Genomic DNA, 13,813 nt, shown 5'->3' on the forward strand with positions numbered 1-13,813 from the left:
CTCTTCAAGTCATATTAGGATTTTGGAGACTGGTCATGTTGGGATCCATGCTTAGGGATGGTGGCGAGAGACGTCCTCGTACGTGTTTTTCTCGCTTCTCTGTCTCATACCTTCTTCTCTTGTTACAACGAGATCAGATCATCATTGAGCTTTTTTTTGACCTTGATGCTTGTGACTTCACTTTGTCGACTGGACGCCGACATACGTTGACACATGGAAGGTTAGCTTACTGTAGCTTGCTACCACCATTCGGAGTTGAGCTGACGGGATTGTTTCACGCCCTTCTAGCTCGACGACACTACTGTATCACAAGTTCCCGCGGTAGTCGATGTCCAGAACCTTCGCCATACTACTAGCGTATGAAGCAGTATACTCTATGAAAAATGAGGTCCGTTGTGCCAATTTGATGAGCTACACAACCGCTTTGGTTCAAAACTAATTAGTATTGGTGTCAGCTAGCGAAATCTCATCAACACCTTTACCCTATGCCCCTTGATACCTGATCACATCGTACCAGCTTCTATGGCGGTGATGAAGTTACTTTATACAGCCATTGATCCCTGCTTGCTGCTATGGGAGCGGTAGAAGTCAGGGTAGCTGACGCCAACTTGAAATCACGAAATTGAAGAGAATGCTGAACGATCAAGTGCAATGCGTGACTGATGATAGCCTTGAGGATATCCCAGTGAGTTCGTTCACATTTCCTTCGGCACAAGGACAGGTAGACAGTGATCCAAGGTATCAGCGACTAGAACAAGTGGTTGAGATAGAAGAGTGGGACTCGGCATTATCCCCCTCCTGACCAGCTACATCGAGTGCTGATACTGTAGCTCAAGCCAAATGACATTTAGGCTCTATTGAATCAAGTACCGACAGCGATGAGACACGACATTCGCCCACTTACTCCATCGAGCATAAAAGCGTAAGGATAACCCAAAGTTTAAGCATGCAGAAGCATGACGGTAATCAAGGTAATCTTGCTCGTCCATGCTGAGGTATATATAGCATTCGTCCACAGCTACGCTTGAGTACTAATAGATCATTTATTTCGAGCGTTTCATCTTACCTGAAGATAAACCAACAACTTCGTTTCATGTCGAAGCTTGATCAGGTGACGTCGGGGTCCCAGATTTCGGACAATGTATGAGACATCACCGTCCTCGGACACAGTATGTCAAAGTTTGGTTCAATTCTTGAAGCCTATTCTGGGTGGTGGCCAAGCTGTCAGCCCTTCGAGCCGATAATATCAACAAACCTTTTGGGCCGTTCTTCCTGAATCCATGGAACTTGGTGCCATCGAGGATGTTCTCCCGAATGGCTCTAGACATATTCATAGCTTGGCACCAGATGGAACAGTGTTCGTGAGTGGAATACAAGCTCATACAGATCAAGATGGAGCTTGAAGCACGAGCTGGAAGATAGGTTCCGACAGTCACAGTCCCCGTTTCTGTAGTCCATCAGTGTCATCGTTCCGTAACAGCAAGGATATAAACCGCCACCTTCCCCGTTATTGAATATCGCTGGGATTCCTTCTAGTCTAAGCGGCCCTTTCGACCTCTACTTCCTAAACCTGATGCTGGATGCAGATGTCTAACGGTAAAACTCTGCAATAACGGAATGGAAAGAGATGAGCTGGATTGAAAAGGGAACGATGAGCAAAATGTCATTATGGCGAATCTGAAGATCGATCCTACGAATATATATACTGAAAATTCGAGGATATTTGTATACATAGGGGATTCGACAGTTCGTACCTTGAACATCTGTCCCCACAACGAAACGCGAACCGACTCGGCTGCACTCGACTCGACACTCACCGCAGCTTCTTGCGACGTTAAAGGCTGTAAGGTTGGTGAAGCGCAGCTCTGATAGAGATGATGAAGAGAGATTAATGACGTTTTATATAGTTGATTATGAGGGGCAATTGCTATTCATTCGCATGCGATTCATTCCAAATCCTCAGCCGCGATGTCGTTGCCGCTTTCTTGTTTCAGATACAGTACGAGTACTTACCGGTCTGTCGAACTCTTTGGTTGCCGGGCCTGAGAGTCGCGCTTAAAAAATTATGGTTCGTGAAATAGGGGTCGCACATCTAATTCTGTTGGCAGTATGCATGCAGGCGACACGAACGTTCGTCGACCACAAGTAACAAATCAGTGTATTTGATGAATTGATAAGGTTGGATAATGTTCCGTCAACAGTGAAACAAGAGTCATGGGGTAACTGACCTTGCAAAATTACAAATAAATGACGAGGAAACGTTAGTACGTATACATACAGTGAGAAACTTTGCTATGATTCGACAGTAACGGGGATGTAAATACCACAGGTCGCATTGGCACTGTCTACTGACTGGACAGTCTCATCCAGAAGAAGAAGAAATTCAGGCGAAAGTATTAGGCCTCGTTGTACGTTGAACAGTCCGCAGATGCCAAAAACGACTCGTAGGATTGGGCCAAGATATAACGGTGTTAGTGGGGAAACTATAAGTGTTTCAGATCATGTAATGCATTGGGTTGATTTATGCTTTCGATATTGCTAATTTCGTTTTGCTGGATTACTATCCATTTCTTCGGTAGACTTTTACTTCTAAGAATTTGCACCTTCTTTGCGATATGTTCAAACCTATTCATCCCCTTTTGCTTTCCGCTATTACCCAGGTGCTTTTATCCTGCCACCACTGTTTACTTGGCCAACCCACCTACCCAAACAGCTTTCATTTCTCTCACTTCTTCACCGTCTTCAACCCTTATTTCATCAGTCTCAGCCACGCTAACGCTATTGACCCACTTCCTCACATCGTCCATCACGCTCTTATCGACGCCAAACTCCTTATATAAGGCCAAGGCATCTGAGCCAGGAGCGAGAGACTTGAGTCTGTCCAATAAGGAAACTAGGAGTGTGATGGTAAGGTGATTAACGGGTGGAGCGGAGTATGATTGAGTGGCCGCTGTGAATTCTGGATGGGAGGATCGGGACGCTAATGTTCTTTGAGCTTGAGCGGGCTACACGTCATACGTCAATATCCATAGGTGGCAATTAACACCCGACAAGAACGTTCAGTATATAGGTCACTCACGATAAACTCTCCGGCGTCATGGATCTTCACTTGACCCAATCTACTTAGGTTGTTCATGAATTGGGGATCCATGGCGTCTCTTCTGATAGCTGAAATATAACGTCAAACATCAGCTCAGCAATGATTGAGAAACTGTTTGTTTTACAAGATATCGTAGTTTTCGTGCAGTTATCGGTTCAATAGTTCCCCATCTATTCATTACATGCTATTCTTATATAACCCCAACTCGTGAATCTAAAGCGGATTAATCAGAAACTCACCATCATCTTTTGCGCCCGAGAACTCTACTCTGCCCATTCCGCCTCTTGCCAACCCTTTATCTGATGTGGAATCAGAGAATTTATCGCCTTTCAAACCTGAGCCACCTTGAGCTCCAGGTTGAGATGATGGAGCTCTGGTTTCACCTCCTAGACCCTGTTCAAGGTAGTTTGGAGCTTCCATCAGTGGATCCGACTCTTTACCTTCTGGAGGTACTTGGGATGTCTGTCCATCCGTCGTCGGATTGGGAGCAGGGTTTCCTCCGTTGGGAGGAGTAGAAGGTGAAACTCCTTCAGTCGAAGTTGGACCATAACCAGCTGCAGGTGTAGCTGCTCCTTTAGTACGCAATACAGACGAGGAGGTGGTAGGTAATTTCCGAACAGCTTTAGATGATGATGAACCCATTTTATCTATTCTATATTACTTGATTTAAGTTGAAAGAAAGTCAAATAGTGATATGTGCAGACACAGGATGAAGGGGATATGACTCGCAACTTTGTATTACACCTTCCTCAATGAACTACCTATGATCGAGCTGTCACTACTCGTATTGTTCAGATCGAGAAAAAATACCGTAATAAACACGAGAAAACGTCATCATGGCCCACACCATACGGTAAGCGGAGATCACCACCACAATCCCAATAAACCTCCACACTGCAAGCTTCGTGTTTTGGGACATCCCATCTCATTCCGCAAGAAATGAACAGCAGCTAAGCGCATTGAGATACAAGAGATACATCGTTTGTTCATCCCTACCAACAGCGAGCAGACTCATAGAACCATTCGAATAAGAAGGACCCCAGGTATTATACCAGTGCTCGTCAAAATGGGAAAAGCCTCATCAAAGTCAAGTCCTAGGCCATCGCCAGTCGGACCGAAAGCTCTCTCATTACCCATATTCCAAAAACTGAAAAACAGACGAGTGATCTTGGCTTCAGCTAGTCCAAGGAGGAAAGAGATATTCGCTGCTTCGGTATGTCAAATATCAATTACCCGACTCCGAAACTTACTTTCTCCTTGGTTATCGTTGCTTCTATCAATCTATAACACGCACGACGTGCAACATAAAGTGACATAAGCTGATAATGATGACTGTTGGTCAGGATTTTCACCCTGAGATCGTTCCTTCTACTTTTGCGGAAGATCTACCTCATTCTAGATTTCAAGGTAGATTAGCTGATTATCCAATATCAACAGGCGCAGAGAAGGTGAGTCGCTCAGCTCAGCTCAATGTAACCTGGTCCAAAATGATCATAAGAGTAAGCTGATATTTATGGGTTATTCTCATCTATAGGCAATGGAAGTTTATGAAAGGTTGGTGAAAGAAAATGAATATGATCCTCCTGATTTGGTGATTTCAGGTGAGTCATATATCACTCGACGACTGCGACATATATCAGATACATAGTGATACAAACTGTGACTCGATCGAGAAGTATCCCGCACAGGTTCTTAGCTGGGAAGTGTGTTTCGATGATCTGATTTCAGCTAACTGATTTCATGCTTCATCTTTTTTTTTAATAGCCGATACAGTAGTCATCTTTCCGCCAGAAAAAGATACTGCAGAGGGAGGTCAATACCACGGTGAGATATCAGAGGTATTGGAGAAACCCATAAATAAGAATGAGCAGGTATGTCTTTGACGTTTTCGGTCCCGCTTGCCAGACTTTCAATATTCAAGACTGTCATCGTCATCTCCCGTTCCAAAACAATCGGTGTACAACGACCTGATTGTCTTTTCTTCAACAGACGAGAAGTTTGAGTTCGATGGCTGGAAGGCAGTGTGAAGTGATCACTGGAGTTTCAATAGGTTATTTCGACTTCCCTAACTGTGTATTCCTCAGACATAAGCTGATATCGTATGGAATACAGTCTATCCTACTGTCGAAGCTCCAGGATTCAAGGTACAGTAAGTGTCGTCATCTTGATGGCGTCCAAATCACGAAAGGAAAATTGACTACATACTTGATCGGTTGTAGATCTATATCAGCTTCCACATTAGTACAATTCTATGACAACTCTGTAAGTTTTTTTAGTGGTATCCTACAGTAACCTACGTATGCCGTCATACAAAGCTAAAAAGCAAACTTGCTTAGAACGAGACAATTCAAGCTTATGTGGATAGTGGAGAAGGTATAGATCGAGCGGGTGGATTCGCTATTCAGGTCGGTCTTTCTTTTAGCATGGAGTGTATCGAGTTGACATGACTATTAGGGCTTGGGAGGAATACTGATCGAGAAGATAGAAGGAGATTATAATAACTGTGTTGGGTGAGTAAAGAAGACATTCTGTCTCTCTTGCAAGGGCCAAGTCGCTCGGTTGACATTTGTAGACTAATATATTTCGCCATTTGTAGATTCCCCTCATCAGCATTCTGGAGATGGATATCAGATCTAGATGCGGATGGTATATTCGATGAGGCTTGGCAATGATACGACAATCGTCTACCGTCCATCAATCACTGTAACATCGTGAGCAAGCAGTCGGATGTGGACAGAAGATGGAGTGTGTGAGCAATCAGTAGGATGTAGACAGAAGAAGGAAGTGTGTATGCGTTAACAGAATTCTCCACTTTCTTAACGGTTCAGCTGAGCTCGTGTCAAGACGGTCCACTGGTCACCCAAGTACGATGCAATGTATACATGCCAAATTACAAAACTACTTCTCTTTCTTCCAGCGCAATCCACTTTCTTCTTTTCTCGTAGATAGCGTGCACTTCTTCTCTTTCTATGTACCGTCCTTTCAGTGTCTGCTGTACCGTTTGCCCCGATCCACCACTTTCTGAGCCTTTAATCAAATTGTTGGCCACCTCGGATTTTGGAACGTCAGATTTAGCGAGTATCATCAATGGATCTTGTCTATGTCCATCATTGGCTTTTTCGTTTATAGGAGTAAGAGTATATATGATTTCAAGAGCAGATAATACACCTCCATAGGCAGATGATATACCTGTATCTATTATGATTATACTTGCATTACAACGTGAGACGATATGTTCGAAATTCGGTGTGTGACCCTTTGTCGTAAATACAGGGATCAGCGATCACCCCAAGGGATATAAAACCACCTTCCTGTGAACTCGTGGGTTCTGATGGTCCGAAAATCAACTTACTCCTATGATTCTCCTTGCACCAATCTTTGATTTCAGTTCTTCAGCCCATTGACAAACTTGATTCTCGTCTCTTTCTGCCAGACCTCTCCACCATAAAGGACCTCCTTCAGCATACAACTCTGCTTCTTCCCTTGTGTGGCCTTTTGGTAGACCGCTATATGGGTTTGGGGGATACGGGGGAGCGAGTGGTGGTGTCAATGCTTTTGTCAATAGTGACTGACCCAATTCGTTGATTTTTGACGGATATGGAAGGAGGTTGGGATACGAAGGTCTTAACGAGCCGTGTGTGAATGATAATGCAGGTGAAGAAGGATGAGGTGAAAGTGGGACCAGAGCCGCTACGGAGTAACTGAAATAGAATCGCAAAAACATCAAGTAATTCAGCTTTGCAAGATGACCGTCATAACAAAGGAAGTGTCGCTGACTGAAAAACTCACTTGGCTAACCACTCTGAGCCTAGCCAGCCATCTTTATCTAAAGCTTCTTGACGACGTTTGACCCCTCCGAAAACTTTGATATCATCCTGAGTGACGTATCTAATACCATAAATGCGATATCAGCTTTGGGTGTGAAGGAGGTCTATGCGTCCGGATTCACAGAGTGATGAAAATGGGGCTAGTCTACTGATCGGTTTTTTTTTTCCCGATATGCTAGCGGACTCACCTCCAATCTCCAATAGCATTCATAACCTCATGATTACCCAATATGCTAACTACCTTGCCGCCTTTACTTTGAGATTGACCTCTGAGCTCCCGCATGAGTTTATATATGTCCAGTGCATGAGCACCTCTATCTACTATATCTCCAGTTTGAACTAGTATATCCGTTCCTCCTGACCAATTCGATTGATCATCAATAATATTCGTCATTCGGAGTACTTTTTTGGCGTTTGCTATATCTAAGCTCAGATGAAAGTCAGCTTCGTCTCAGCTCAGCCCAGATACCTGCCTTGGGTCGTGGCTGGGCACATGAGCTAGCCAAATAGGGCGGGGGAGTATAGAGGAGATGAGATGGGAATGTCCAGGAACGGGAAAGCAATACACTCACCGCCATGCAAGTCACCTACAGCAACTAATCTCTGCCTGAAAACAGCTTCTCCCCTGTTTCTACCAGTTCCCGAAGGTGCATGAGGTGCTGCTGCTGGAGGCGTGCTTGAGATCAGATGCGATACCAAGAGATAGAGGAGGAAGGGACCAAGAATGATGAAAAAGATAGTTTGAGGTTGAGCCGGCATGATTGTCCGTGATTCGCGAGCAGCGGCTGCGGCTCCAAGCAAAACGTGCCGGTGTTAGGGTTATATGCTTGTGATAGAGACTTGGTCGATCCCCCAGCTATGGGTAGCTGATCTGATGAGTATGATTACAGCTCAGTTGATAAAGGAGTTGAAAATGTGTCATAATCCACAGTGAATAGCGAATTCATTCTTCAAAGCGCACAACGCGAATCCGGGGTAAAGACTGAAAAATGCGGGGTATAGTCCTGTTTTCCCCGGTTATTGAAAGATATTCCCCTTACTGCCCATCACATATGGTAGTTTTGTTAACACTTTGGACATCGCTGGACAAAGGTCATCGTGAGCCCCTGCATCCACACCTGTCCTGAGCGTACAAGCACCTCAAGATGGATCAACCGATAGCCTCATCTTCGCGACAGTTCATCCCGCCTTCTCCACTCCATCAACAACGGGAAGATCATTATAGCAGATTGAACTTGGAGACTGCCTCCCAAGCCCAGATATGTGAGCCATACAATCCTTCACGCAGCGATTGCTGACTCGAGCTCACAAGAATCTGCTTGACATTGATTAGTGAGAGCACATCAGAGAGATTCAAGTCAAGTATACAGATTAACAGAACTCGTTTCAGAAGTAGTGAGAAGTATAGCAGGTCAGCTTTCTCATCGTTCTCTTCTTTTACTCTGAAGGATGACTAAAAGCTGATGTCACATTACTCGTACTAGGTACTCGATGGTTAGCTCATAAACAAACTATAATAGACCTCCTTGTTAAAGGTGTTTATCTAAGTTTAACTTTTGGAAGAGGTTCACCTACCTTAGGAGAAGAATATACCGATATATCACCTTTTCATCTTAGAAGAGGTAATACACCATCTAGAAGGGTGAGCTGTCCTTATCAACCGTCTCCAATCAAGGTCGGAGTAATAGCTTATCGGAAGACCTTTCAATGATATAGAGACGATTCATCACTATTTTCTTATTACTCATTCCATCTCTTCTTGCATCACCAATAACGACCAACTACCTAAGAAACCCATCTTCGTACTCCAATAGCAATAACAACGGAGCACAGAGAAGAACATCAAGACTCGATATAGTGAAACAGAGATTACTCCGTTTCCTCGAATCTCCAATCGGAAAAGCGTTACCTGAGATTCACATGATACTGTTCTTATTTAAAGGGAAATTCTTTGAATTTGCTAGAAGATTAACAGGAGTTTCATATGTGAGTTCAGGTTTGCGTTTGGTATCTCTGATCCGATCCTCTTATCAATATGAGAATGGAGACAGACGGTTGTCAAATCAGAGTCTGATGCCCAATTACTTTAATCTCATATAGGTATCTACATTACCACCCAAACCTATAGAGAGGAAATCACCTTCATATGAACCATTAGGTTTATTGATGCTCTTACCGTTCATATATCGATTCATACCTGGACCATCTCATTTCTCGCCGTCAAATGATCCTGAAAGAGTGAATTCCGATCATGCAACTGTTCACCCGCATATACCCACGCCATACAAAGAAAATATACTACCACTTTCGCCGCCCCTGACACCCCCTTTGACGGCCGAACAAACACTCTTACTCACACATAAAGACGAATACGATATTCCGAATACATATCTAACGAAAGAAGCATTAGAATTACCAGAAAGACAATGTACCCTCTGTTTGGAAAGTAGAGGTACAGCAGAAGGAAGCGCAGGTACTTCAGCTGTAACTGAATGCGGTCATGTTTTCTGTTGGGGATGTTTGGGAGGTTTAGAAAAAGTGAGTTGATGGATCCCTATCCTGTGGAAACATGTCATTCCATCACATCCAATTTCGAGGAGGCCAAAAACTGACTCTCCGTTACCTTGACTCTTAGCTGGAATGCCCGCTCTGTAGGCAAACTCTAAGGATGGAACGTCTCGTAGCTGCTTATAATCTGTGATCTGCCATGATGCACGTATGAATACTTCAATGATCAGAATGGTCAGGTGTAAGAGTGGATCGCTCAGCAATGATGACTTTGATGATACGCAATTCAGGAATGCCACGAAAGAAAGGTAGTGTTGTTGTAATTCATGTATTCCATACAGGTCAGGGGTGTTTTGTCTTGTATGGGAAAAAAGTATCGCAATTACGCACATGGACCACTACGTTACACACTAGTCACCCTGTCCTGCGGCAGTAGAAGTAGCACCCATTCAGATGCTCGCCTGTGAGAGGGAGAGAGTGAGAGGAGAGAGGAAGGTGAAAAAGGGATGATGACATGCATTACTTGATCCTATTCAATCCGTTGTTGTTTTATCCCCATGAGATGTGATATATCATTTTTATTCCCATTCAAAAAGAAGAAGGCCACACACTGCGCGACTGACTTTCTTTGTTATTTATATTGATATCGTGGTAAAGATCCCTGAAAGGATTTCAACTTGAACTTGTTTTGTTTAGGTCCATTTCACTTTCAATTGTCCATAGCATGTGTATGTACATATTTTGTACTCTCTCATATCCATTGATAACATCACACAGTAAATCAAATCAAACGATATCTTCACGACTGCTACGAGCAACCAAGAACGCATAGCCAATTCCACATATTACATTGTTTGGAACACCTTTCATTTCCGTACCACATACCCCTAAATCAACTAATAATACAAACAACACAAAATCAAAGGAAAGGCTTGTTTTCTTTTGGTTTTTACCCTCTTTTCAATGTATTCCGAGGATACATATCGAAAGGTTCATCAGCGTTGTTAAGATCGTCAATTAGACTATTGGACTGTTGGACTACTTCATATTGGATATACCTCTTCTGCGCTTTGGGATTTAGGCCTTAGGCACCTTAGGGATTTGACCCACGGATTTGCTTCAACTTACCCTCTCTGGGCCAAGTGAGTGAGATCTTGTCAATCAACTTCTGCTAGGGTATATGTCAAATCTACAGCAACTTTCACTTGGACAGAATACTGATGATGTCTTACGTTCTACGTTCTTTCCAGCTTGGATTCAATCTAATCCTTCCAGCTTCCCCACCTTGTCCTATCCTTCACCATGACCACCACGCCGTCCCGATACCCCCATTCGCTCTCTCAAGCTACCTCCTCCGGACCTTCCAGACCTGTCAGGGGATACCCAGCACCTTCCATAGACTCATCCATAGCTTCACCACCTTCCTCATCATCATCATCCTCAGTACCGTTGAACGAGTATTCATCTCTTGCTGATTTACTTCAACAAGCGGGATACAAAGAGACGAGGGTATTCACACCTGAAGCAGAGAAATCCCGATCTTCAGCACGGATTAATAAAACCAAAATTAAGAAGACTCTAGATGAAGTCGAAGAAGATGAAATAGCTTCTCTGTATGGTACATATGGATTCACTCGTTCAGGTCTTGATGGTATTTCGAATCCAAATTCAAATCCGAATTCAGGATCAGGATTGATGATGGAAAGAATGTCTTCAGAAGAAGAAAGGATGAGACATCAACATATAACTGAACCTGCCCTACCAATGAAATCATCTTCTTCAATCTTACGTTCATTAGCTATTCAAGATAAAGTAATCACTTCTTCTCTACCCAAAGAATCGAATTCGAATCCAAGTACAAACGAATCATCATGGTGGAATGGGTGGAGTAAATCAACATCAACATCAACAATCAAGCCCGTCAATACAGATGGTTATCAGTCAACAACTTCGTCATATGAAGCTTCAGTCGAAGTTGGTTTAGGTTTAGCAAAAGGTGGTTCAGGTGTCAGAAAAATCAAATCAGTTACTACCACCGCAGCGACTAATTGGGACACATCAAGTAGACCAAGAAGAGCAGGAACTGATTCACCTCCTCAAGAAGAAAGACCACCACCTATCATCAGACCTAGAATACCAAGTTCACCTACCGAACTAATGTCCTCTTCTTCGGCAGTAGGATTTACTTATACACCAACCAAGAAATCACCTTACAAAACAAAAAATATATACTCATCACCCCCTCCACCACAGCCTATTGATGAAGATGAATATGGTTATTCACCTTTACCTGAAGATTATGAAGAACAATGTACAGATGATGAAGCCATGTACGCCATGGGATTGAACGATAATACATCGGTTTATTCTCTAGGTTCAACAACTAATTCGGCATCGACTTCGAATCCTTCATTGGCAACTTCGTTGAGAGATAACTCGTCCATTCTATCTAGTCATTATGAATTCCCAGAGAGGTACGCAGGTGGATACGAAACTAGAGAAGGAAGTGAAGATAGGGCAGTAAGGGAGATCAAAGCTTTTCAAGATGAAATGGCTTTGATTGATGAGATCAATCAAGTTGGTAAAAGAATTCTACAAAATACTGTTGGTGTAGATGAATTAGATTTTGATTCACCAGAAAGTCAAACGTCCGATTTACCGTACATAGAAGATGAATATAGAATAGGAATGGATAATGGTGTACCCAGAATACCACTCCCTAACACCCCTATTTCGCAAACTTATTGGTCGACCGAAGGACAGGAAGACGACGAAGAAACTCAACCTACTCCATCGGCAGTGGTACCTCAGAAGAAAACACTAAAATATGGAGACAGAGCAACAAAACTTCGAATAGCTCACTCAACACCTGCTCTTCGACAATCAGCTATTTCTTCATCCAACCAACCTCTACCTGAAGGCTGGCTAGGTTCAATCAAATCTGCTTTACTAGGTAAAACTCCTTCTCTACCTGTTGAACCTCAATCTTTCACGACTATTCAATCACAACCTAAAGGTCCTATGAAAATTTCACCTGCCATACCTGCTTTACCAACTTTGATTACTACTTCACCCGTAATTTGCGATTCACATTCTACAGAAGCTGAAGATCTTCCTCCTCTACCTTCTTCCCGACCAATCTTAAACCATACAAGCAGTATATCAAATTTCCTCAAGATGAGACCATCTTTAGCTAGATTGAAAAACGTCGTTCTCGGCCCTTCTATCAATCAACCCACAAAAGAAGATGATTCAAGTTTGGTTTTATCACCAAGATTGAATTGGGATGAACAAGGTACACAGTTCGCGGGATGGTCACCCAATAAACCTTTCAAGTCTTCATCTTCAGTCAGTCGTTCAAACGAAAATGGTATAGACGCTTTATTCGGGCCTCAACCGGATGAAACGAATACAGAAAGAGGTGAAATCGATTATTCAAAATCATTCTTCTACAAACCTTTTACTCCACCTAGAACCAATTCTTCCTCAACAGTAACAACAACATCATCATCATCAATCTCGGACGCAATAGCTGAACCATCTACCCCACCTAAAGAAAAAGAACATTCGATGAATAAGAAGAAGTCGATCAAATCGCTCAAAGCGGCATTATTACTTCCCGTAGCTCCAGCTTCAATGCGACCTGCTCAACCTCCTGTACCGGCCATTCCAGAACATCTCAGCCATTTGGCAACTCCTCGAAAGATGAAGAATCATACCACTCCAATATTGGCGATCCAAAGTCCCGGAGCGTGGGTTCCGAGAGAATTGGTATTGGAAGGTGAAGAGTGGGATGCGAGAGAAGGAAGTTTAGGCGATTGGGGTAGAGGTAGGGGTAAACGATCTAACGGAGGTGGGAAAGTCAGAAGAAGGAAAAGCAAGAAGATTGTAAGGGATTAGGTAGCTGGGCGTGAAGGTTGGAGGTGGAAGATCTTCCCTTGTTCTAAACGTGTGGACCGATGGAGTTGTGGACTTGTGGACGTGTAACGAATAAGGACAATTCATGTCTCTTGTTTTCGATCAAATACCCTTCATCTTATGTGTTTCCTTTATACGATTTCATTCTGTCGATACCTTTCTCCAGTAATATCAACTTCAATACTGTTCCGATTTCGTTAACGTACCGTATGACCCAATAATGTCTTTTGTCAAACAAATATCTGTTCAATCATCATCATCACCATTGTCCGTTTTGGTATTTTTTTCTCTGTCATTCGTTCTCTTCAAATAGGTAGTTGGTCAATTAGCATTTTATAGTCATGTTAGGATTTTATGATATCCTTATACCACCATGGAATCATTGATTTTAACCAAAGACATATGCGATAATACATATTACGGTACATGCTACATATCAGACAGATACAACATTGAACAA

General features: G+C 43.0%; 5 protein-coding genes across 5 annotated transcripts; 3 read left to right on the plus strand and 2 right to left on the minus strand.

The window, feature by feature from the left end:
* Positions 1-2,684: 2,684 nt before the first annotated feature.
* Positions 2,685-3,742, minus strand: IL334_002369 (uncharacterized protein; the record flags this gene model as incomplete). The annotated part of the gene is made up of 3 exons (XM_062934115.1): positions 2,685-3,005; positions 3,080-3,168; positions 3,340-3,742. The coding sequence occupies 3 exons, from the start codon at positions 3,740-3,742 to the stop codon at positions 2,685-2,687; spliced, it is 813 nt and encodes a 270-aa protein (XP_062790166.1).
* A 424-nt stretch (positions 3,743-4,166) lies between these two features.
* IL334_002370 (septum formation protein Maf) lies at positions 4,167-5,772 on the plus strand (the record flags this gene model as incomplete). Its single annotated transcript, XM_062934116.1, has 10 exons — positions 4,167-4,313; positions 4,444-4,548; positions 4,635-4,701; positions 4,865-4,971; positions 5,090-5,150; positions 5,213-5,249; positions 5,320-5,362; positions 5,437-5,505; positions 5,555-5,610; positions 5,697-5,772. 10 exons carry the CDS (start codon positions 4,167-4,169, stop codon positions 5,770-5,772), a joined length of 768 nt encoding a protein of 255 aa, XP_062790167.1.
* Positions 5,773-5,990: 218 nt separating this feature from the next.
* On the minus strand, positions 5,991-7,686 carry IL334_002371 (uncharacterized protein; the record flags this gene model as incomplete). The annotated part of the gene is made up of 5 exons (XM_062934117.1): positions 5,991-6,356; positions 6,453-6,801; positions 6,890-6,988; positions 7,116-7,350; positions 7,500-7,686. The coding sequence occupies 5 exons, from the start codon at positions 7,684-7,686 to the stop codon at positions 5,991-5,993; spliced, it is 1,236 nt and encodes a 411-aa protein (XP_062790168.1).
* Positions 7,687-8,072: 386 nt separating this feature from the next.
* IL334_002372 (uncharacterized protein) lies at positions 8,073-9,628 on the plus strand (the record flags this gene model as incomplete). The annotated part of the gene is made up of 6 exons (XM_062934118.1): positions 8,073-8,190; positions 8,261-8,338; positions 8,412-8,569; positions 8,644-8,913; positions 9,028-9,465; positions 9,563-9,628. 6 exons carry the CDS (start codon positions 8,073-8,075, stop codon positions 9,626-9,628), a joined length of 1,128 nt encoding a protein of 375 aa, XP_062790169.1.
* A 1,109-nt stretch (positions 9,629-10,737) lies between these two features.
* On the plus strand, positions 10,738-13,335 carry IL334_002373 (uncharacterized protein; the record flags this gene model as incomplete). The annotated part of the gene is made up of 1 exon (XM_062934119.1): positions 10,738-13,335. The coding sequence occupies one exon, from the start codon at positions 10,738-10,740 to the stop codon at positions 13,333-13,335; it is 2,598 nt and encodes an 865-aa protein (XP_062790170.1).
* Positions 13,336-13,813: the final 478 nt, after the last annotated feature.

The sequence above is a fragment of the Kwoniella shivajii genome, chromosome 3, assembly GCF_035658355.1.
Source record: "Kwoniella shivajii chromosome 3, complete sequence".
Taxonomy (NCBI): Eukaryota; Fungi; Basidiomycota; class Tremellomycetes; order Tremellales; family Cryptococcaceae; genus Kwoniella; species Kwoniella shivajii.